General features: G+C 45.8%; 1 protein-coding gene across 2 annotated transcripts in view; it reads left to right on the top strand.

The window, feature by feature from the left end:
* Window positions 1–25,705, top strand: part of SERBP1 (SERPINE1 mRNA binding protein 1) — a 134,431-nt gene that overhangs the window by 49,999 nt on the left and 58,727 nt on the right. The window contains exons 2-4 of one of the 2 annotated variants that reach the window (XM_086953841.1): window positions 5,228–5,423; window positions 25,314–25,457; window positions 25,561–25,632. In XM_086953841.1, the coding sequence (XP_086809967.1) occupies window positions 5,228–5,423; window positions 25,314–25,457; window positions 25,561–25,632 (412 nt within the window). Of the gene's footprint in view, window positions 1–5,227; window positions 5,424–25,313; window positions 25,458–25,545; window positions 25,633–25,705 lie in introns of both variants that reach the window. The other variant, XM_086953840.1, reaches the window with a different exon arrangement.

Here is a 25,705-nt window from a genome sequence, read left to right as displayed (position 1 = left end):
GTGCATGAGGGGTTTAGAAGCCCAAAGAGCTCCACAGCTTCTACCCTGACATTAGAATATTTCTTTTCAATATCTTTAAAATATCTTCTACTTTCACACATTGCTAAAGCCTTCCAAGATATATTTACAGCGCCTAGTAGACCTTTGTCTACTGTGGAGTGGGCCAATAAATCTCTTCGTGGAACAGATGTTTTTCATACACTGGTTCTTTATTTGGAATTATTTAATATCAACAGCTGCGTATTACACCTGCATATGCTTATGTATATAGTGTACTAACAATCCCTTATTTCCGAACACTTGAAATTACCTTATCAATGACAAGTGTAATATACAATAGTTTGCATTTTCCTTTGGGTAAAAATTTACCATTTCAGCACGTTCTTAAAATTAATACTGTCAAATGGGGAAGTAAGAAAAGGAATTCAATATTGTTTTATAATCGATCAGAAGTCTCTTTTCTTAGTACTAGCAAAGCACACTTACAAATATAAGGAATTTCACCCTATGGCAATAGGGCAAGCAACGGGATTCTGGGTAAGATTAGAATGTGTTACTCTGGATTATCGAGTAGAAACCCTTCACTGAACTTTATTAGAAATTAAAAAAGCTTAGTATTCCGTGTTTCACAATCTAAATTGAATGTATTTTCATTGTTAGATCAATGATGCCAACAGGAAGCAGCCAGAAAATATCTCAGATATTGATTTCTGTGCACTGGGTCACTGTCTCCAAGCAGTAGACTTTACAACCCTCTACCATCACTTCAGGTTCAACTCCTCAGTAACTGAGATTCACACTGGAGAACCTGAATAAAGTATCTTGTCACACCCAGGCCTAGGGATCCAAGAAGCATCTATCTCCGTTGATTGAAGTGAGGAGCCTGATAAAGAAAATGAACTTTCACCTAGTTTAGTCCTGCAGGGAACTAATTCAACCAAAGGCACCTTCTACAACAAGCGAAAAATAAAGTACATCTTCTCATGTCCAGGTCTCTCATTAGGGGCTTGCCACCATCACCTTGGTCCTGTTGTACCAAAACTCCACCAAAAGACTTCACTATCAGTGAAAGGTCATTTTGGCAGAAGTGAATTATACTGAAGTATTAAACTGAAAAAAGGCTGGGGATTGTAATTTGTGTTCATTAATAACTGGTTCTTTTTCTAGCTCTTAAAGAATAACCTTTGCATTTTGATGATCATGTATATTGTGTTCTTTTTCTTTTCTTCTTTTTTTACTATGTTAGTGTAAACCTATATCATTAATCACAGCGTAATCCAACGTCGCTTTTAGTTTAGTCACATCATCTCTATACAAGGCCTGCTCCTTTAAATGAGTGACCATGCTCATCCGCATCTTTTGGAGAAAGTCACCGCTCTTCAGTTATGTCAACAGCAGCATACTCGCCTAAAGAGAAGCACAGGCTTTTTCTCAGGCAATAACTTTATCATGCTACCTGTACTGTACAGGCACCCTATACAAATATGAGCCATCCAGGATCTATGCTCAGTCATAGTCAGGAATGTCACTTACAACACAATCCTATACCTACCTCCTTTCTACCTCCCAGAATGTGGGAGGTAGAGAGATTGTTATCCAGGAAGACAGAGGTTCTTGGGGTGACATGACACATGAGCCCTCGACCCATCTCACTCAATATCTTCATATATGGGGGCAGGCACCTGATACACTGGTTAACTGATTCATTGCGCAACTCATAGTGCACAGTCACTCCCTTCCCTCCATGTTCACTGGGAAGATGCCCTGAATCACCCCTGTTCAGACAAATGATGATTTGTACTACTGGAAAGCCCTGTTCAGATTCTTTGTAATGCCGGTTTCTGGCACATCCAACTGTATATTGTGCAAAGGGCCTACTTCAAACCTGCCAAAATAAACCAATATTTTCACAGCACAGATTCTGCCTGCTCCCGGTGCAGTTTAGTGGATGCGGATCTCCTTTATATGAGCTGGGTCTGTCGTCACTCGCCAATATTGGTGTATATTGTGTCACCTGTCTCATTGTAGAGGAAGGGACATATTAACCACCTAGGAAGCGTGTCTCCTGGGTCTATATCGCAGGGACAAGGTTCATGGTCATGTCCTGTTTGACTGACCTGGCCCTTCTGGTGGCTAAACGGCTCATCACATGCAAGTGGAAGTCACCAAGCCTCAACCCCTTATAGCACTGATGCAGTCACTTCCTGCCTTGGCACAGGCAGCGTATTACCCTACCAATGGAAGATAATTTGGGACTTTGCAAATATCCCTCAGGCAACTAACTGGAACACTATCATAACTGACCTGCAAATTGTTACACAGCGCTGCTTCTGTAACATTTAGTGAACAGTTTATTGAAGGGGGGTGGTAGTGGATGGGGATCAGGCAATACCCCTTTCTAGGTAGGAGAACCATAACACAATACACACTACCACCCATCCAGTTCCAGGATCCAACTAAACTGAGATTTATATGAGGGTGGGGTGGACTTTGATTTGAAGCCCCTATGGTGGTTATTACAATTACCTTCAGGAAAAGAGGGTTTATTTCCGAGAATGTGATCTGTTAACTCCTATGACTTGTGAACACCTGTAACTGAAATTGTGTTCCTTAGATACGCAGTCATAAATTCCCCCGAAGACCAGATAAGTATATACAGGCATCGGTCTCCATCGAACACTACTTACTTTGATGTGCGATTTATATCCAACAGCAGCATATTGTATCCTCACCTGTAATACTGAGATGCAGTTGTCATTGGGGTATCGATGTGATGCATAACCAGAAATAGCCAAAGTGTAAATTCTAGAGGGAGTTAAAAAGCGGGCTAAAATACAGTAGTTTAATATACAGTGGTAGTAGTAGAATAGATTTAGTTTAGGCATAGATTGGTAAATAGGAATGCTATTGATGTCATTCTAACAAGATTTTGGTCCACTGTGGATTTGCTGAAGATTCCTGGATCATCATGGGTCAGCTAGAATAGAGTTCCGTATATTGAGGGCTTCTACAGAGAAAATCTGTGTGGTAGCTTTACAAAGTTTGATGTCTTTGGTATCCTTCTTAGGTTGCTGTTGCTGCTTAAGTTCCTATTTCCTCCTGATATGTTTAGATCCTCCTGGGGTATTCCATTAAGTGTGAGGCATATCAGTTTGAACTTTATTCTGAATTCCAGAGAGTCATTGTATGTCTTCTTGCATGGGTAATGTGGCTGGACCTTTTGATTAGAGGCCATCCTAACTGCTAAGTGGAGAACCGCTGTCATAAGAAGGATGAAGGAGCGATTACGAAAATAGGGTTAACATAGAGTACCCTCATCGAGACTATGGAATGCACGATTGTGTGAAAGTTCTTGGGAAGTAAAGGCTTTGGTATTTTCCACTTTTGAAATACGTAGTGGTAGGCATTAGTTAATGTTTATTAAGCTGATCTGAACAATTTAATTTTTTTGTTTCATTTTTAGGTCTTGCCTAGAAAGTGCGTTCAAGACTTTTTTTTATAACCGTGTTCTTGGACTGTTCCCATTGCTTACCATTACTTCGCTTCATTTTTCCCCGTTTCCTTGCTTCTTATTACTCGGCTTCCTTCCTCTTCATGTTGGTCCCTCTTTGGAGCTTGGGTGCATTATTTGTGTCCTTCCATCTAATTATTTTAGAGGCAGTACTTTGTTATAATTTAAGAGAGCGTTTCTTTATGCCATCTCCCTCGTATATTTGCCCCTGTGTTCCTGTTGCTTGCAGGCTCTCAGCTGTCCATCTGCCTTCCTTCGGTTATCAGCTTGCCCTAGCATTACCCTGTTGGCTTATCCTCCATCCACTCCGTTGTCTGTATTGCCCCAACTCCCTCTCTTATTTAGCCACCCCATGTTTTTCCACCCACACTCAGTTCACGTTTGCTGCCCACCATATGCGCTCCCTCCATGTTAGGGAACCTGCCATGCCAGCAGTTGAAGCCTATAACTCTGTCTCGTAGGTGAGACCTGTTAGCTTTGCCAATCCTTTGACTGGCTAGAATCTGCGTTAGAAATGCTGTCCCACCCTTTTTTTTATTTAAAAAAGCTGTATTATACAAAAGACTACATGTTTTTTTTTCCCAATCCCCATTGAGACAGCCTGACCCCAAGATGGGCACCCCTGAAGTCTTGCATGATTAGCAGAAAAAACCATGATCTTGCTATACTTCAGACTGTCATCTTGGTGTAATTGCACATTTACAGTGCTAAGAGCTTGTGCACATACAAGGACGTGAGGAGTTAAAATAAGTATATATTTTTTTAGGTTTGGTATTCGCAAAGACCTTTTGATTTTAATGAAATTCTACATACATTTGCTTGTAGGTGGCTTTCAGCCCGTCCTTTAGGTCTGTTGCTGTCTGTTACATTTTTCTTCCACCCGCTACAGAACTTGCCAATAGATCGCCCCCTTTCGCTCACTAGTTAACTTCACTGTGTATGATGGCATCCTGCTCTTTTTTACCAACAGCACATCCACAAAGTTTCCTTCACTACCGGGTACTATTAGGACAATGTTTTGTCAGGCCCAAAATATTTTTTTCTTTTAGCCATTTTTTTTGTAACGTATATTGGCCAAGGTCCAGCAACTTTTCAAATGTAAAGTTTTACAAAAACAAGTGCTTGTTTTGAGATGGTGAAATCATGCATATTAGCATTCCATGGGCAAAACATTGTTGATTTGACGTAGTTGCGCACAATAGGTATTAAGGTTTAGTCAAAGCTTTTTTATGTATAAAGAATACAGATCCTTTTTGTGCCAAGAGAATGAGTAAATAGAGGACATGAACTGTAAAACCTCTCATGACGTACCTGTTGACCACCCTCATAGCTGGAATTTGAAGCTCTTTGTGCACATTATACTAGTACGTCAGTTGGTATGCCTGTACTTGTAAGCAGGCAAATCTGTTCCATTCCCATGTCTTCAAATGTTTTTTGCAACAAATATGGCTGTAAAACATCCAGTACTGAGCTAGGTATTTTAATGAATGATTAAGATGAAGCCAATACCCTGTGAACGTGCTTCAATTTGGGATGAAGCCCATGCGATCTCTGCGAGTATTCAAAGACTTCATTTGTAGAAGTGAACTGTTGCTGTTATCTTCCTGTTGGTTGGCTGGTATGAAACTAAATCTACAATAGGTGACTGCTTGTGGTAGTGGGTAACCTGTCTTTGTTTGGAAATAGCACAGAATGCTAATACAAATTGTCTTTTAGGAATTCGAAGGGTAGGAAGGAGGCCCGATCAACAACTTCCACCACCACAACAGCAACCGCAACCGCAGCAGCAGCTTTCTCCTCAAGGTGAAGGCAAGCCCATTGACCGGAGACCAGACAGACGACCACCTCGTGAGCGTCGGTTTGATAAACCAATTGAAGAGAAGACTGAAGGGGGAGAATTTTCTGTAGATAAGTAAGACTTATTGGTGTGATTTATTACATTTGTTAAATTGTTGGTCAGTAGTACACTTGAATTTGCATCTTGTATATTCTGCATGTTAACTGAACAGTCAAATAACTTCAAAGACCATTCTCTAGAGTGGGAATGCCGACAAATAACTTTCATTGATGCCCCATTCTGTTTCCACTGATCATACTCTAGATTAGAAGATGTTTCAGGGCGCAGTAATCCATGCTAATGTTGCAATTTCATCACGTCCTATTGAGTGGTCAATATGAGAGGCATGCGTTATACTACTGAGTTTCAAGTAATATACTGTGGTCTTGGTATGCCGGATGCATGATCCGAGAGGCAAGGCTTTAGATTATAGAGGAGAAGTGGAGAAGTGTGGCTCACTGGTTAGAGCAGGCAGACCCTGAAGCAGAGGTCAGACCCGGGACCAGGGTTCAATTCTCAACGCGGCAGGGTCTTGAGCTCAAATGTCCATGGACTCGATAATTCTAGCTTCGGTGCCTGACCTAATCATGGGTTCACACTCTGCAACTCTGGCATTAAGCTTGCTTAATCTCCACAACGCCCCCCCCCCCCCCCCCCACCCCCCCGCGGCGGGATGCCTGGCTTTCACCTTGGGGATGCCCTGTAGGGGCTATCTCACAGGGAAAAGCCAGGACGGGTTCCCAAGGCAAGCGCGGAGATAACCCTTCGGGGGTCGATTCTGGCGCTATATAAGAAACAATAATAATAATAATAATAATAATAATAGAACAGGTCTCCTGCATTAGATGATTGCGCCGCTATACCCTGTTCACTTTTCTGTACGTATGCTTAAGTGGTTTCAAAGATTCTGATTGATCCACAAGGTACTGAACACTTCCAGTAACTGTTTCAACAAAAGAGCCTAGCTCTGCCGAAAGATGCAACTAAAATTTGTCACACAACCAAAAGAAAGGTACCTTTCTGCGACTTTACTAGACTAGGAGAAATGTTACTGAAAGCGGAATGTAGTTCTGGGTGCTGTCATTGTAGCCTGCACTTCTGATGGAGAGTCAGCTTCCTTGCCCTCTTTCGTGACTATCCAATTCTTGTAACTGACTTAGCCTTTCTTGTGTGTGCGTGTTCTGTTGAAGTCCTTTGTTATAATCCCTTTGTTCTTTCGGGACACAGTGTGCAAATCCTACAAGATGGTGTTTCTTTTGCAGGCTAGCTCTTTGATGGTGGATGTGACTTACTGCCCATGTTTGTTTTAGGACTGCCAACCATAAGGTTCAGGGAAAATAGTAGGGTTCAGGGAAAATAGTAGTCTTTCCCCAATAAACAGTATTCTATGCTCTGCACATGCACTGAATTCTAAATACTCCGCAGTTCACGTGTTCACCTTGCAGACTGAGCACTGTTTGCTGTACTAGTCTGGCAATAACCCACAAGTGCTCTTAACTGGTTCTTACTTGCACGGAAAGCCTGCTAATACAAAGACAAAAGGCACATATCTAGATAGCAACGAATAGTTTCTTACCTGTCTGTGTAGTTTTGCAGCTTGAAGATATTTCTGGATTCACTTTGCTGTGCATTATTCCGCGGTCTAGTGGTTCGGTCCGGAATCGTAGTCCTTTTTTATTTTCCCCACCTTTGGGCGCCATCTTCGGATTCTGTTTTTTAATTGTTTTTGTGTTCTGTTTGCGAATCCTTTGGCAATGTTCAGTATTTCTTCTCCAGTAAGAGATTTATCCGCTTTGTCTTTCAAGGTGTCTGTTTCTGTATTGTCCTTGTATTATCACCTGCTTCTTCAGCCTCATCTGGCGGAGGTGGGTGGGTTCGCTAGTTAACCCTTTCGATGCTGATGACTAGCTCAGCTCGTCATCACCCACGGGTGTCGTGTGCTGATGACGAGCTGAGCTCGTCATGGTGCCACTAAAATGGCATTTTCCAGCACACAGCGGGAAAACGCCTAGCAGCCAAGAGGTTAATCCAGAAAGATTTTCAAGCTGCAAAACTACACCAACAGGTAAGGAACTATTCGTTTTGCAGCGTGAATCTTTCTGGATTCACTATGCTGTGCATAGACTTTGTAGCGGTTTGTTATGTTTGTGGCGGCTGGGTGGAAGATGAGCGTTGGTTGTTGAATATATGCTGAAGCACTTTCTGTCCTCCCTGTGCTTCTTTGTTCATTTGTATATCCACACAGTAGTGCTTAGTGAACATGTGCAGTGAAGCCCATGTTGCCGCCAGGCATATGTCTTGAATGGGTGTGTTAGCCAGTAAGGCTATTGTTGCCCCTTTTTTCCTAGTAGAATGGCCCAGTGGCCCCACTGCTAGCTCTTAGTTTGCCTGTTTGTGGCAGAATTGTATAGTTTGTGCAATCCATTGTGCAATGGCTCCCTTTGTTACTGGTCTACCCATGAAACTGCTTAAGAAGTACACAAAGAACTGTTTTGTCTTCCTGTGTACCTTTGTTCTTTCTATGTAGTGCATCACTGCCCTTCTAGCGTCCAGGAGCCATGCTGCTAGGCTGAGGCTCTCTGGCTCTGGGTGTAGTACTTCTCCGTTTTGCATGGAGAGTAAGTCTTTCCTTTTCCCGAACTTGTGGGGTGCACCCTGTGCCATTTCCATTATCTGTGAGTACCAGGTCTGTCTGGCCCACTGCGGTGCCACCAGGATCAGTGTCATGTTGCTGGTTCTGCACTTGTTGAGTACTCTGTGTATCAGAGATATCGGGGGAAAATCGTAAGCAAATGTTTTCGACCAGGTTATCCATAGGGCATTCCCCAGGGACCCTTCCCCTGGTTGCCTGGATGCAATGTTTTGGCATTTTGCATTCTGGCGTGTTGCAAATAGGTCTATTGTCTGTGTTCCCCACCTTCTGAATAGCCTTTGCGTTTCCTGTGTATTGAGCTCCCACTGGTGGGAGGCCAATGTCTGTCTGCTGAGCCAGTCTGCTTCACATTGTCCTTCCCTGGTAGGTGTATAACTAGGTCTATTTTTAGTCTTATGGCCCATCTCCATATCTCCTGTGCTATGTTAGATAGCGGGGCTGTTTGTGTTCCTCCCTGTTTGTTGATGTAGAATATCGTTGTCGTGTTGTCTGTCTGGATCAACACTCTCTGGTTGTACAGTTTTGTCTGGAAGGCCTTCAGGGCGAGGTACACTGTCTTTAGTTCCAGGTAGTTGATGTGTTTGACCGCATCTGCTGGAGTCCACAGACCCCTCACCCTGAGCTTGCTCATGTGAGCTCCCCATCCCTTCTGGGATGCATCTGTGGTGATGGTCACCGTTTGGGTTGGTTGTGTCAGTCTTCCCTTCTGTTATGTTCTCCTTGTTACACCACATCTCCTTCTGCACTGCGTGTGTTACAACCACTAGATCCTCCCAACTTCCTGTAGCTTGTGACCATTTTTCTTGCAATCATTCCTGAAATGGTCTCGTGGAGCCGTACATTTGGGACCAGATGTATGCAGGAGGCCATCATTCCCATGATCTTGCTCGCTGTCCTCAATGTCAGAGCTCGGCCCTCCGGGTAGAGGCGCGTCTGTCAGCAGGACCATTGTTTTCTTGTTGCTGGGGGACACCCTGCTCTGTATGGTGTTGATCTCTGCTCCTAGGAAGTTTTTTACTTGCTCTGGTTCCATTGAGGATTTCCCCCAGTGAATGGAGAATCCCAGGTCCGCCAGTGTACTTGTCACGCTCTGTGCGTTTTTTATTTGCATGTCCTGTGTGAACTTGCCTTTATTAGCCAGTTGTCAAGGTAAGAGTATACATGTATCCCTTCCCTCCTTAGGTGCGCTGCCACTGCTGCGAGGCACTTTGTGAAGACCCTTGGTATGGATTTTAGTCCGAATGCTAGGGCTGTGAAATGGTAGTGATCAATGTTGATGGTTAATCTCAATAGATGTTTGTGGTGTCTGTTCATTGGGATGTGCAGGTAGGCATCTCTGAGGTCTATGGTGGCCATGAAGTCTCCTTCTCTTATCTGAGGAATGACCTCTTGTAGGGACGTCATCGTGAACTTGTCTTTATGTACTTGTTTAGGAACCTTGGGTCCAGGATGGGTATGTTTCGTCCACCTTTGGTACCAGGATGTATGTTAATTACACTCCCTTGTTCCTTTCTCTGTATGGTACTGGTTCGACGGCCTCCTTTTGGAGGAGTTCCTTCGCTTTCTTTTGAAGTTTGAAGTAGCTCTAGCTCCTTTCCTGACAGCGCCCTTCTTTTTGGTTTCCTGTTTGGCTGTGTCTTTTCCAGTTCTATGCAGTATCCGAACTGTATGATGAGTATCCATTTTTCTGTGGTTATCATCTTCCAATCCCGGAAGGAGTTTTGTGGGTGGGCACGTATTGCGAAACAGTCACTTAGAGGTGGGTTGTTGGCCCCCTCTTTTATTTTGTCCTTGTTGTGTTTGGCTCTCTCCCTGGTGGGACTGCTGGAAGGTCTGGTGTGATGTTCTTGGCTGGTTTCCCCCTCTTCCGTTCAGTCCCCGCGACGGAGTACCCCTTTTCGTCCCCCTGAATTGTAAGGCCCCCATGGACCTTGCAGTTTTGTTTTCTTCTTTGAGCTGGGTGAGTTTTTCATCCACCAGCGCCCCAAACAGTGTCTCCCCATTGAACAGGGTGTTCAGAATGTTGTGCTGCACCTCTGGTTTGAGATCCTGAGCCAGGCCTGCCTTCTCTCCGCGATTCGTGTCCGCTGCGTCCAGGGCTGTTATGAGGCAAGAATTTGCCACATTTTTCCCCTCTTCCTCTTCCCCTCTTCCACAAGGTGTGAAGCTCTTTGTTGGTACTCGTCTGGGAGGTGCTTGAGCAGCTGTCCGATCTCGTCCAGAATTTTGGTACTGGTGCCTGTTCAGCCGTGCGTTAGTTTGCCATGCGCCAGTGCATCATTTCTTTTTATCTTCCTCCCTGTTAGGTCCATCCTCCTGCTTTTCCTTGTAAGGTGGTGGCCCCCTCTGCCTGGCGGTCGTCACAATAGTGGAGTCAGCCGTAACTGATCCTCCGATGTAGGGAGGGTCCTTAGAGGATTGTTTATACTTCTTCTCCGTCCTCGGCGTCACTGACCTGCATGTTGCCGGTTTCTTGAATGCCTCTTTCCCCTGGGCCCTGGCACTCACCAGCATGAGGAGGTACTGGCTCCTAGTTTGTGTGGCGAGCAGGATCTCCAAGAGGAAGTCTGCTTTCGGTTTTTCTTCATCCAGCTTGACTCCAAAAGCTGTTGCTGCGTTCTTGATGACCATATTGTAGGCCCCAATGTCATCTGGCGGCGAAGGCCTCAAAGGGTACGTGTCTTCAGCCTCTTCTCGGCTTTCGGTGTCGAGGTTCTGTGTCCCCAAGGATATTGAGACGAGGATCGTCCGCTGATCGTCGTCGCCCTCCTCCTTGTAGTAGAAGGCTTCTTCCTCTGGATTTTCCAGAATTTCTGGGCTTTGACAGCCCTTCGGCGTGGGAAGTCCTCCACCTCCTCTTTTTTTGACGACCAGTGCCTTTAGTTTCGATGGAATTGAGAATTTCTTAATTTTCTCGTCCAACTCCTTTTCCTTTTTCCTTTGCAGGATGTTATCCATCTCGGCCTTGAGCTGTCTTTTCTTTGCATTTCGGCTGCCTGCTCGGCGTCTAATGGTTCAGCTGTTCTCTTCGACGTATACGTCGAAACGGGCTGCGGGTCCTTTGTCGACGTTGAAGTGACCTTCGGGTTCTTCTCTCTCGAAGCCAAACGTTCCTTTTCGGGGACATGCTTGGACGACATTGGCTTTTTGCCGGTCTTTGTCGCCTGAGAGTCCTTTTCGAAGGATCCGCCGGGCTGTTTGTGCTTGGGTGCAGCTGCGGCTGTCAATTTTCGGCGCAGGTGCTCCCTTCGAGGACTTGGACTCTGATTTTCGAGAGTCTGGCTCAGACTTTCGAGGGTCTGTCGGGGCTTTAGGGATCGTCGAGTCTCCTACCTCTTTAGAAGTCTCCTTATTGGTCTCTACGACTGTGTAGTAGTCATAGTCTTCTCTGGCGACGTTGTCTTCCTCGTCGGTCGAGGGCCCCAGGTCTTGAAGGGACGGCGGTTGGCCCTTGCCCTGCATTTTGTAGTTGGCCGTTCTCTGACGCTCTCTAACCCGGAGAGTCTTCGGTGTGAAGGTGGAGCAGGCGTTGCAATCCTTGCTCTCGTGGTAGACAGGTAGGCAGAGGTTGCAAACCTGGTGCTGGACCTTCTGCGCGTATTTGTGGTGGCAGTTACGCAGAAGTTAAAGGGTAAGTAAATTTTTATTATGTATAGTTAATTAAAACCAGTACAATCACTGCAATTAAAACAATTTCTTAAAATATGATAAAAGAATGTAGTCTGTATAATCGTCCTTATCGGAGACCATGCGGTGAGAGACCGAAGGTAGTAGTCGAGCAGTATTCCCTGAGCTGGGGCGGGGCAGGCTTTTGTAGCCCAAAGTTCGTCCGTTAGGTGCCAGAGCCAGAAGTTGCCGCCAGTTGTAGATTTTGCAGTCGTTGCTCTATCGTAGTCAGAAACTTGACGTATCTACAGTTCAGTTTTGTATTCGCGGGGTTCAAGCATGCAAGCACAGCCTGCCTTTGCGTGCTAGTCCCTATCTCCTTGAATTGGTCCCTTAGTAGCTGTCGGCGGACTTGTCGAAGCTCTTCGCAGAGACAAGTCCTGTGGAGTATGTCTCCCGTTGCTAGATTGCAGAGCGGACAGACTTCATGGCCATTGCTCCTAAGCCATGGTGGTTGATACTCTGCTAGGCAGGATCCCTAATCTGTATTTCAGAAACTTCAGTTTTGTGATTTTTGGGTAGCCCAGGCTGAAATAAAGTTGTGGTGTCGGATTTATACGTATTTAATGTCATCCACACATGGTTTCTTTTTGCAAAAGCGGCCTTGTCCTCTATTAGGGAAAGTTTTTACGTTTTTCCAAACCGCTTTTTTAAAATGGTTGTGCCCCAGTTGCATGTCCCAAAGTGCGGTTGCCTTTGACAGCCCCCAATGCTGCCTTCAAGTAGGAGCGTGCCTGAGGTACATGCCTGCTTTGTATGTCTTGCCACAGCATCGCATTTAAGGTGTCATTGGAGGCACAGTGGAGTTTGTGGCAGCAGATAATGAAGGCTCCTTGTCTTGCAAGGTCTTGTTTTTTTAGGCCAAACTCCAACCTTATTTGGGCAGGTGTAAGACGGAAGTGAAAACAGTTCTATATGCTTTTACCTGGATGTTACCTAGGTTCCTGGAGTCTCTTCCTCGTAGTGCCTCTGTGCCGTAGGAAATTGAGGGGAGCAATTTAGCCTGGATGACTTTTAAATATGGTGTCGGGGTCGGCCCCGATAGCTAGTTTGCTAGATTTTTCAATGTGATGGCGATCGAGGCCCCTCTTCTTTTGGTTTCCTCCATCTGCCGGATGAATGAGCCGTCCGTGTCAAAGATAAGTCCCAAGTATTTATATTCGCGTGAAGACTCTATTTTTTGGCCGCCCAGAGTCCAGGACTTCTGTTGTATGTTCCTGGTATTGATCGACATCGTACGCGCGTTTTGCTTAGTTTAATTTTTAAGTTATTTTCCGTTGAGTAACTGTGCATTTCGATCAGCAAATTCTGGAGGCCAATATGTGTGTGGCTAAGAAGTACCACGTCATCAGCGTATAATAGATTACTTGGGGTTTTTCCTCCCAGAATTTAAAGGGTGTCTTGTCCATTTCTTGCGCTCAGGGGGCCCCCTGTGAGCGCATTCTCTGTTGGACGTCAACGTTCTCCTTCGTCGTCCTTAATGGTGTAGTTTCTCGTAGTCTTCACAATCCTTTTCGTGTAAAAATAATTTTTGGGCGTCGTCTTTTCTCCAAAATTCTGGAGCCCTTTCGGAAACGATCCAGACCCAACGGCGGAAAAAAAAATCTGAAGATGGCGCCCAAAGGTGGGAGCTTCCGCAGGAAGCGTGCCAACGTCACAGGAAGTAACCCAAAAGGTGGGACGTAGACGCCCACCTGGGCGACAAAGAAGGAAAAGACTACGATTCCGGACCCAACCACTAGACCGCAGAATAACGCACAGCATAGTGAATCCAGAAAGATTCACGCTGCAAAACTACTACCTTCCTTATTTTTTTCTGGAGCTCTCATAGGGAGGATAGGCTTCTAGTTATCCTGTGGCTTATCCTGATTTTTAAGCAATTGACTTTGCTTTCCCTGGGCAAGGGTGTCCTCTTTAATGTAGTTTGTGGTTTGGTTACAAGGTGGATAACGAAAAAAACTAATTTGGGTGGTATTAATTTTAATCAAATGTATCCATTTATCCTTTGTGCAATGGTTTATGCTGTGTAAGCAGCTCCTTTACTTTATGCCTGACATACCACTGTTTATAATGGCAGTGATTTTTCCTTCACAATAGGAGCATATCCACAAACCAGTACACCACTTGACCCCCATCATCTTATAACAGATATTTTAGCCACAGGTTTAATTCAGTGATGCATTAAATGAACAAAGTTTTACCAAGACTCTTCTTACTGCAGAATGTTATTTGGCCGAAGCATTTTACCTGTCATATTCTTCATTTGTATTCTTTGCAAAATGTTAAATTAGCTGGAATGCTAATGGTACCAGAGATCACTTTTGTACAGTTTGCTGTGACCGGGGCTTGACACTTGTCAGATTACATTCCTCTCCCTTGCGATAGATATTTTGTGCCAGACTTTAAATGTAGCTGCTCTTGAGGATTTCATGAGTTCTGAATTGACACTGCATGTTACAACGTACTCTTGGATCTGAAATGGAAATGGCGAATTTCCTACTGCTTGAGGATTGGTATCTTGCACTTTGACTTCCTTTGTCTCTGGTAGTAGGCCTGAATAAGCAAGGGGCCTGTCTAATACGGGGATGGCCTGATGATGGACTCAAATGTTTATACACCTTTCCCTCCCCATCCAATCCAAATAGTTTTTGAGATCCAAGAGCATCTAGTTCTGGCTCATCCTTATAGCTCCAAGTTTGGCTTTTAGACCTGTTTCATCTGGGTCACAGGACACACTGCTTCCCCTAGAGGAAATTCTGCCTATTCATTGTCCAAGTTGGGAGCATACCACACTTACCTTCAATGTCTCAGCTTACATGACTAGTTCCAAAGGAGCAAACATTTACTGACAAAGTCACACCTAAGCACTGAGGTCCTGGTGGTTGCTAGGACTTTCTGTAAAAGTGTAGGCCTTAGATTCTGTTGCTGAGCAGTAGGTCTCAGACGCCTATGCAACATTTATTGGATTTGTTGCCATGTTGTACAGATTTTTGTTTGAGTTCTTTTTTTTTGGGTGATCTTTTAACTATGCAGCGTACATTTCTGGGTGACCATATTTATTTCTCATACTTCCAGTTGACAACTAGAGTACCTGTAAGTTTTTTTTTTTTCTTTCTGGGAGACTTCTATTAAAGCATTAATAGCTTTTGATGTTTGGGTGGGAGATGCAGTCTTCGTGTCCCTTCGTGGGCTGTTTTCAACCTCTCGGTCAGGGAGAGCTGAGGAATCTTTACCCATCGGGGGTGATAGCAAATACAGTCCAGTATTGCCTAAATCTGCCATCAAGACAGTTGATGGACAAAGGGGAATTGTCATATTTGGTATCTTTTTAATTAAGTCCAGTGTTTTTCTCTAGGAGATGGAACACCCTTGAAAGACTTGAGTTAGTAAGATACCATCTAAAAATGAACTTGTCATTTTCTTTAAGTAGTGAATAAATGGGCGGCACAGAGGCTTTTGACCAAATAGGGATTGAGTCTCATACACTTCAAACTTCATGTTCCTAGGCCATGGTTTAACCACACTAGGAATATAAGGGGATAATTTAAAATGCTTTATGCAGGTGAGAAATCCTCTTCGCAGAACTCTGTTCTGGAAGGGTGGTTGAACTATATTCCTGTCCCTACCTCCGGGTTCGTGACTTGTAGTTGTCCACTTCAGTGAAGCAGCTGTGGATCCGTAACACAATTGTGCCCCATTCAATTCGGGTGTTCAATGGCCAACAGTAATAAAGAGGGTTTTCAGTGATTTGTCCATTAAACTGCCGCCGTCAAACGCCCCAATATCAAGTGTTTCCCTGCCTTTGGCAAAAGGGAGGCAGAGGACTAACAGTGGTCAGACAACAAGTACGGACAGTCAACCATTTAACTCTGCTTCTTTAAACAGTCCTGGACAGGGCATATATGAACCCGACAGGGGGTGAGGGATGACAAGTACAAGCCGAAAGGGTATTTATTCTCCGTTATCAATAACAGCGCACAAAGAGTACTATGTGCAGACAAAGCATGTGCGAAACCATGCTCAATGGTGTCTATGATGAGGGGCAGATTGGTTCGGAATCTAGCTCACAAGAGAATGCAGGCGGTCGTGGGCTTACTGGTATCGTCTAAAAATATGCTGCGAAAATGCCAACATTTTTCGCTCACTGAGATGCGTGCTGCCAGCGAATATATTAAACTCGTGAAACATCAGTAATCTGGACAAACTTGCGTGCATTGTAGATTCTGGAGTTGCTGTGTATTAAAGGACCACGGTACTAGTACCGTGGTGAACATTTCCACAACCCTGTATGGCTAGCCATTAGGTTCCTCGTTAGGTTTGGCGGGTTGTGATTTAGCTTCCCTTTAAAAAGCACGCCATTGTCCACACATTTATTTTTTGTGTTTTAAGGACTGTGAATGGTTATATCTGTTTTTTCTCGGTGCATGTAGGACAACTACAGTGCTAGTAAAATGTTTGCATTGAAAACAATCGAAACCCCACGCTTTGAGCATGGCCCTAATATTTAATCTTGCATAATTGCAAATAAAAAAAAAAAATGCAAAGCATTGTCATTTACAATGCCAGTAACTCAAACTTTAATGCTGCAAGACTTATTGCATTGTAAATGCCTGTCTGTATCGTTTATGAAAAGACTCCTTGTGCTTCCTAAACAACTGATCCAGCGCTCTGATTGGAAAAACTGTCTCATAAAGCTACCTATACCTCAATACTCACCATTAATCATGAATCGCAAATAAAGGCCCATAATACCAATGAGACAATTTTTAAACAACTGAATCAGGTGGTATGATTAAAATACTCACATTATTTACTATATTATATACAACTGTAGTTTATCTATCTTTACCATGGTTTTAAACTTTAATTATTTATTAATCAGACCACTAAGGCGATTGGATCAACTGATGGAAAGTAGACCATGAATAAACAAGACCAGCTTGTCCTTTCAAATCTAATTTTATTAACTTTATTTTTCCATAAAGAAAAAGCATTTACGTTTTAGAATCTTTATGTTCGAGGCATGTGGGCTGCTGAATTCATATCTGTGCATAGATCGCTGCCTAGTGTTGGGTCCGGATGATTGCACATTGTTGTCCTGGAAGAGTCTTCGAAGTATCACGAGATAGGTGGCTCCTCCCCTGGATTACAGTGCGCATGGGCATCCTCTCCGTCCTCAGATTGTTTTTTTCTGCCATTGGGTTCGGATGTACTTTCTTGACTAAAGTTCGGAATTGATATAAAACACCTTTCACAAGGCCAAAAGGCCTTCGGGGCGTCGGTATTGTCTTTCGTTCGGTGCCATGTACTTGCTCCAGTTCTTCGAACAGGACGTCGAAGGCCGTTTGCCTTTTTCGACACCAAAGGCCCCATCCATGATCGACGATGGAATGGAGCCCGTTCAAACGATGCCCCGTTTGCAACTCCAAATACCCTCACATCGATGTGCACCTAGTGTGCAATAAATGCCTATCACCGGACCACAACAAGTCCAGCTGCATGGCCTGTTCTCGGTTCCGGTCGAAGAAGACACTTAGGCTTCGACGCGCCGCAAGACAGTCGGCGCAGAAAACTGCGCCCGACCCGGAGAACATCTTTGAGGCTGATGACGAGGGCGTCGAAGAGGATCCTGAACAGTAGGAGCACAACTCTAACTACGAGGAAGACGAAGAAGAAGACTACGTCCATGATGAAGACGTCGTCTGGGTAGGAGACGACGCAGAGGCCATCGAAGCCGTCGATGACTACTCGAGCGATGAGCAAGGCCCAACCGCAGTCGCGGGGCCCAATACTGACACTGTACTTTAAAGGGCTCAGGTCGAGGCATCGCCGGAAGGCCTTAGCCAAGATCTTACTCAACATTCTATTGCCCCACGGCAAGGCCCGGATAAGAATATTTCTAAGGAGCCATCGTGCGATCAACCACAATCCGCTGTGAAACCGAAAGATCCTAAATCGAAACCGAAACTGCTAAAAACAGTCCTCGGATAGACTGCTTCGGATTCATCGGATCCAATCAAATCAGTGTCATCGACCCATCGGGGTCACAAGGGGGGCGTCGGCCCGAAGATCGGGGTGCCGAAACCTGTATCTAAGGTCCAGCACGTCGCACTGGCGCCATCGACGTCCAAAGATGGCGACACTGACAAAGGACTCGAGGCTCATAAGACTCTCGATCCGAAGCTTCCAGCCGCAAAGCCACTGGTGATCAAGGCCTTAGAGTCGAAGACCAAAATCGACCCGAAAGAGCATGTCCAGTCAAAACAAAAGCGTGCCTGCCGCGCACCAAGAGCTCGAGTCGACGCAAGGCCACAAACAATCTAGTGATAAGACTAAGTCGGTCGGATCGAAGACTGCTCCACCCTCTAAGAAGGTCGGTCCGTCTCACAATGCTTACGCCACCAATTAAGTACAGACTGCCCCCGACCGCACAACCCAAGCCGTTTGAGCCACAAAAAAGCACCGACACGACCAAAATGGTGTCGGTAGTCTCAAGAAACCAGCCCATAGAACAGGACGTTGTGTTCAAAAGCGCCCTCCTATGATAATCAGTCGAAACTATTCATCGACTCTGATTCTGGCAAACTCTCTATTTACAAAAGAAAGATCATTCCAGAACATCCTATATAGTCATACAGGATCCCACTCAAAAAGAAGAGGGACTCTGCCACCTCACCTGTTCTTTTTGAACCTGTGGGGTCCTATGGACAAGAATACACATATTCTCCCACACGTAGCAATGAAGATGTGGGGGAGGGATACAATGAGGAAGAATTTACTTATCCTATTGACACAGATCAAGAGGAGCCTCAACCCTGGACTGACCCTGGTGAGCCACACACCACGCCTACTGAAGATACTGCTGCGTTTAACGCATTGATTGAAAGGGCAGCCAATAACCATGACGTAGAAATGCACGCTGACCCAGTGGAGGAAGACTTGTTGTTTGATACTTTCTCAACTTCAGAAAGGTCGGTAAAGACATTGCCAAAGGGTGTCCTTAAACAGGCTGGTGACATTTTTAAGGAGACCACAAGGGCAAGAGTTGTGAACCCAAGAATTGAAAGGAAATACCGGCCTGCGCCTGTAGACCCTACGTACATCAAGGGCCAGCTCCCATTGGACTCCCTAGTGGTGGCTAATGCTCGTAAGGGAGCGAACTCTCAAACAAGTGGTGATGCTCCTCCTCCGGACAAAGAATCCAAAATCTTGGAAGCTTCTGGCAAATGAGTAGCGGCTCAGGCGGCAAATATTTGGAGAATCTCAAATACACAGGCCCTATTGGCCTGATATGATAGGGCTCATTACGACACGTTGGAGCAGCTACTACAACACCTGCCTGATGCTTATAAGGAGGGAGCGGAAATGCTGATGCAGGAGGGGAAGCTGATTTAAAATGCGGCCATTAAATGTGCGCTGGATACAGCAGACACAGCAGCTAGGGCCATCAACACAAGTGTGATGCTTAGAAGGCATGCCTGGCTACGCATCTCTGGTTTTAAGCCAGAGATCCAATCAACTTTACTCAATCAGCCGGTTAACCCTGACTTTCTTTTTGGTCCTGATGTAGACACGACCCTAGAAAAAATTAAAAAAGACAGACCGCAAAATCCATGGGAGCTCTGCAGTCACAACAGTTCAGGGGCGGTTCCTTTCGTCGCTCCGGTAACCGGGGAGCCTCGAGAGGTCCAGCATCGCAGCAAGCCCAATACAACAAAGTAGGCAGACCACCTATAACAAAAACCATAGGGGTGGTTACCGTGGGAACAGCACCAAGGGCTGAGGACGAGGAAATAATGCCAGATCCTCTGCCACCAACAAACCGTGACGTCTTGTCACTGCCCCCAGACCATATAACACCGGTCGGGGGAAGACTTCAGCAGTTCCTGCCAGTCTGGGAAGGCATTACGTCCCATTGGTCGCACACTGCTCGTCCTATCAGCGAGTTGCCCCAAAGCACCGTGGTCCATGTAGTCAGCATCGGCGGGTTCGCCTCTGCCAGGGTCTTCAGCAAAAAATCAAATCGCGTTGGCCATCCCTGGACACGTGTTTCGAGGTTGTTGCCTCTCGTCAGCAGGGAGTAGGAATAAATGATGGGGTGCTGCATAGGCTGCCAAAAAATGTCTTCAGGTTCGGTACCACTCATGGCACGCAGGTGCGTAACCCGGCTCGTCAGCCCCACCAGCTCCAACGAAGGAGCTTGAATATAAGTTTATGTCCCATTGGTCGCACACTGCTCGTCCTATCAGCGAGTTGCCCCAAAGCACCGTGGTCCATGTAGTCAGCATCGGCGGGTTCGCCTCTGCCAGGGTCTTCAGCAAAAAATCAAATCGCGTTGGCCATCCCTGGACACGTGTTTCGAGGTTGTTGCCTCTCGTCAGCAGGGAGTAGGAATAAATGATGGGGTGCTGCATAGGCTGCCAAAAAATGTCTTCAGGTTCGGTACCACTCATGGCACGCAGGTGCGTAACCCGGCTCGTCAGCCCCACCAGCTCCAACGAAGGAGCTTGAATATAAGTTTATGTCCCATTGGTCGCACACTGCTCGTCCTATCAGCGAGTTGCCCCAAAGCACCGTGGTCCATGTAGTCAGCATCGGCGGGTTCGCCTCTGCCAGGGTCTTCAGCAAAAAATCAAATCGCGTTGGCCATCCCTGGACACGTGTTTCGAGGTTGTTGCCTCTCGTCAGCAGGGAGTAGGAATAAATGATGGGGTGCTGCATAGGCTGCCAAAAAATGTCTTCAGGTTCGGTACCACTCATGGCACGCAGGTGCGTAACCCGGCTCGTCAGCCCCACCAGCTCCAACGAAGGAGCTTGAATATAAGTTTATGTCCCATTGGTCGCACACTGCTCGTCCTATCAGCGAGTTGCCCCAAAGCACCGTGGTCCATGTAGTCAGCATCGGCGGGTTCGCCTCTGCCAGGGTCTTCAGCAAAAAATCAAATCGCGTTGGCCATCCCTGGACACGTGTTTCGAGGTTGTTGCCTCTCGTCAGCAGGGAGTAGGAATAAATGATGGGGTGCTGCATAGGCTGCCAAAAAATGTCTTCAGGTTCGGTACCACTCATGGCACGCAGGTGCGTAACCCGGCTCGTCAGCCCCACCAGCTCCAACGAAGGAGCTTGAATATAAGTTTATGTCCCATTGGTCGCACACTGCTCGTCCTATCAGCGAGTTGCCCCAAAGCACCGTGGTCCATGTAGTCAGCATCGGCGGGTTCGCCTCTGCCAGGGTCTTCAGCAAAAAATCAAATCGCGTTGGCCATCCCTGGACACGTGTTTCGAGGTTGTTGCCTCTCGTCAGCAGGGAGTAGGAATAAATGATGGGGTGCTGCATAGGCTGCCAAAAAATGTCTTCAGGTTCGGTACCACTCATGGCACGCAGGTGCGTAACCCGGCTCGTCAGCCCCACCAGCTCCAACGAAGGAGCTTGAATATAAGTTTATGTCCCATTGGTCGCACACTGCTCGTCCTATCAGCGAGTTGCCCCAAAGCACTGTGGTCCATGTAGTCAGCATCGGCGGGTTCGCCTCTGCCAGGGTCTTCAGCAAAAAATCAAATCGCGTTGGCCATCCCTGGACACGTGTTTCGAGGTTGTTGCCTCTCGTCAGCAGGGAGTAGGAATAAATGATGGGGTGCTGCATAGGCTGCCAAAAAATGTCTTCAGGTTCGGTACCACTCATGGCACGCAGGTGCGTAACCCGGCTCGTCAGCCCCACCAGCTCCAACGAAGGAGCTTGAATATAAGTTTATGTCCCATTGGTCGCACACTGCTCGTCCTATCAGCGAGTTGCCCCAAAGCACCGTGGTCCATGTAGTCAGCATCGGCGGGTTCGCCTCTGCCAGGGTCTTCAGCAAAAAATCAAATCGCGTTGGCCATCCCTGGACACGTGTTTCGAGGTTGTTGCCTCTCGTCAGCAGGGAGTAGGAATAAATGATGGGGTGCTGCATAGGCTGCCAAAAAATGTCTTCAGGTTCGGTACCACTCATGGCACGCAGGTGCGTAACCCGGCTCGTCAGCCCCACCAGCTCCAACGAAGGAGCTTGAATATAAGTTTATGTCCCATTGGTCGCACACTGCTCGTCCTATCAGCGAGTTGCCCCAAAGCACCGTGGTCCATGTAGTCAGCATCGGCGGGTTCGCCTCTGCCAGGGTCTTCAGCAAAAAATCAAATCGCGTTGGCCATCCCTGGACACGTGTTTCGAGGTTGTTGCCTCTCGTCAGCAGGGAGTAGGAATAAATGATGGGGTGCTGCATAGGCTGCCAAAAAATGTCTTCAGGTTCGGTACCACTCATGGCACGCAGGTGCGTAACCCGGCTCGTCAGCCCCACCAGCTCCAACGAAGGAGCTTGAATATAAGTTTATGTCCCATTGGTCGCACACTGCTCGTCCTATCAGCGAGTTGCCCCAAAGCACCGTGGTCCATGTAGTCAGCATCGGCGGGTTCGCCTCTGCCAGGGTCTTCAGCAAAAAATCAAATCGCGTTGGCCATCCCTGGACACGTGTTTCGAGGGCATTACCACAGACAGGTGGGTGAAACAACTTATCCAATACGGCTATTGTCTAAAACTAACATCCACTCAACATACCCCCAAGGCACCGTCCTATGTCTGCAGAGCACATGCACTTATTGCAGCAAGAAGTCATCTGCATGCTGCAAAAAGGGGCCATAGAACTCGTGCCTACAGGGGTGTACTCACTGTACTACTTAATCCCAAAGAAGGACGGGTCTCATGCCCATTCTAGACCTCAGACCCCTGAACCAGTACATCCTGTCAGAACATTTTCACATGCTGACTTTGCAGCAAGTTCTACCATTGCTCAGTCAGGGGGATTTCCTAGCAACCCTAGACCTAAAGGACGCATATTTCCACATTCCAATTCACCCAGGACACAGGAAATATCTCAGGTTCACCATAAACAACCAGCATTACCAGTTCAAGGTCCTGCCTTTCGGGGTCACTACAGCCCCCGGAGTGTTTACCAAGTGCTTGGAGACAGTAGCTGCGCACCTTCGGAGACCAAACATCCATGTCTATCCTTATCTGGACGACTGGCTTATCCTAGCAAAGTCAGCCCAGCAATGTTCCAGCAACATGTCCCGCACGATTCACCTCCTGCACAGTCTAGGATTCTCACTAAATTACCCAAAATCTCATCTTCAAGCCGCCAATGTACAACAGTACCTAGGAGCTACAATAAACACTCTGACGGCAACAGCGCAGCCAAACTCAGCAAGAATCAACAGCATGCACTCGCTGATTCAGAAGTTCAGGCCCCAACACTCACTCCCAGCGCAAGTGTTTATGCAGCTGATAGGCATGATGGCCTCCTGCATCTTCATAGTCTCTCATGCGAGGCTACACATGCGTCCGCTTCAGGAGTTCTTAGCACGACAGTGGTACCAGGCTCAGGGACATCTAAAAGACCTAGTGTTGGTAACCGGTCGTGCATACAACTCTGCATTGGTGGAACACACAAAACCTTTGCAGGGGACCTGTTAGTGAGCTTCAAGCCCTAACTATTCAAGAGCCTTTCATACAGATTCATGCTAATAAGATAGTGCTGCGTGCCAACCCTAAATTTATGCCTAAGGTGGTGTCGCAGTTCCACATTAATCAAACCATTGAACTGCCCGTTTTCTTCCCAAATCCAGATTCAGTGGCAGACAGGGCACTGCACACACTGGATGTTAAAAGTGCTCTCCTGTATTACATAGACAGGACGAAAGATTTCAGAAAAACTAAGCAACTGTTGGTTGCCTTCTCTCCACAGCACAAAGGCAACCCCATTTCCAAACCGGGTATAGCCAGATGGATTGTTAAGTGCATACAGATCTGTTATCAAAAAGCTTAACGCACATTAACAGTTCCTCCAAGAGCGCATTCCACACGCAAGTTAGGGGCATCCATGGCTTTCCTAGGTAACATTCCTCTAGAGGACATATGTAGAGCAGCCACATGGACCACCATACATACATTTACCAAACACTACTGGATAGATGTACACTCCAAACAGCAAGGTGCTGTAGGACAGGCTGTTCTCAGAACTCTTTTTCAGACTGCTGCAGCTGGCACGGGCAACCACCGCGAAGGGGGAAACTGCTATTTATTCTATGCGCAGATATGAATTCAGCAGCCCACATGCCTTGAACGGAATATGCCACTTACCAGTATGAATCTGTTCTTGGCATGTAGGGCTGCTGACATTCATATCGTCCGCCCTCCTCCCCGGTGCCTGTCGCAGCTGTAGCACTCAGAATTATGCACTCAATTATTCTCAGGCATGGTCATCACTTACTGTATCATACTCAATCTCTGCCACAATGGCGAAAAACGATCTGAGGATGGAGAGGATGCCCATGCGCACTGTATTCCAGGGGAGGAGCCACCTATCTCGTGATACTTCGAAGACTCTTCCAGGACAACAATGTGCAATCATCCGGACCCAACACTAGGCGGCGATCTATGCACAGATATGAATGTCAGCAGCCCTACATGCCAAGAACAGATGCATACTGGTAAGTAGCATATTCCTTTGTAAGCAATTAAGAAAGCAGCATTTTAATAGGGAAATGAATTAAACTGACATTTTCAAAGCAAGCTCAGAAAAACGAAGTATTAGCAGAATAACAGTTTCCATTCCCTAAATCTATTTCCCTGACCATTTCTCACTTCGCCTTAAAAGGAAAAATCATTTAAAGTCTGATGTCCTTACATGCGCCAAAGGTCCAACAGCATGTCACGTCATTCAGGAATCGGAAAGTACGTTTTTCCCTGCTCATAGTGTCAGATTTTATACCTTTCTCTCTAGCTAAACTTTCTACATTTTACATTCTTTTAAGCAAATCGGACGTTTCATTGGCTATCCTGTGTCAGTCCATGATAAAAATGTATTAGGTCATCTCCGTTTCTTGACCAAGTCCAGGCTTCAAATAAGCCCCAGTGTCTTTATTTCCACATCTTTCAGCTTCCCCAAGAAAGTTACTTTTTCCTCACGTTTCGAACATTTACTTCCTAACCTTGGCAGACACTTTACGTTCCAGTCCTTGAGCATTTTCTCCATGAGCACGTTCACCTCGACCAAAAAACTGCTTTTTCAATTAACGATGACAATGCAGTAAATCTTCACAGCAAAGCATGTGCAAAGACTTCACTCTGGACAAGCTTTTGCGTCTGCAGCCATTTTTTCTGAACCACCTTTAGGCCTCACTTTAGAAACTATTATTAAACAAACACAAGACATCAATTAAAGAATTGAGACCCATTCTGTTACCCACCCCCTTTACCAAATAACCCTGTTAATTATGTTACCTAGCAAAAAATCAGTCAAACCGCATTATGAATACTGACAAAGACAATAGACCAGGTTAGTTTATTTTTTTCTTTGCGCTTGCAACATAAAGCACATTAGTTTATCCCACGTGTATTGATGAATGTATTCTTAAACTAAGTTGATTAGTAATTTCACCACAAGCTTTTTAATATAATTACTGTTATGGGAGATTAACTTAACAAGTTTTAACAAAATCTTGTTCTTCTCCTTGCTCCATCACAACCATACATATTACATTGTATAAGATGGCTCAAATGTCTTTGTTTTGTCATTGATTTAGCGTGTTGATTGATAACCTCTTTATTTTGAAGGCCTATTATTGACAGGCCCATTCGGGGGCGAGGTGGTCCTGGTGGCAGAGGACGTGGTGGTCGTGGGCGTGGATTGGGAAGAGGAGATGGCTTTGACTCCCGTGGTAAACGTGAATTTGACAGGCACAGTGGAAGTGACCGATCGTAAGTTTTGAAATCTATGTTGCTGAATTTCCTGCAAATGTTCCCGTTTCTCTAGCCAAACACTGATTGTGTAACTCATTTTGGTTAGTTCTTCATATTTCAGTGGCCTTAAGCATGAAGACAAACGTGGTGGCAGCGGATCTCACAACTGGGGAACGGTGAAGGATGAAATCAGGTCAGAAATAACTTTTCTATGCATGCAGAAATTACTTGAAGTTTCTTTTTGGGCTGAACTCTTGTTCATGCCA

The sequence above is a fragment of the Lissotriton vulgaris genome, chromosome 1_1, assembly GCF_964263255.1.
Source record: "Lissotriton vulgaris chromosome 1_1, aLisVul1.2, whole genome shotgun sequence".
NCBI classification, from domain to species: domain Eukaryota; kingdom Metazoa; phylum Chordata; class Amphibia; order Caudata; family Salamandridae; genus Lissotriton; species Lissotriton vulgaris.
Note: the sequence above shows the minus strand (reverse complement) of the source record. Positions and strands in the feature narration are given on the sequence as shown.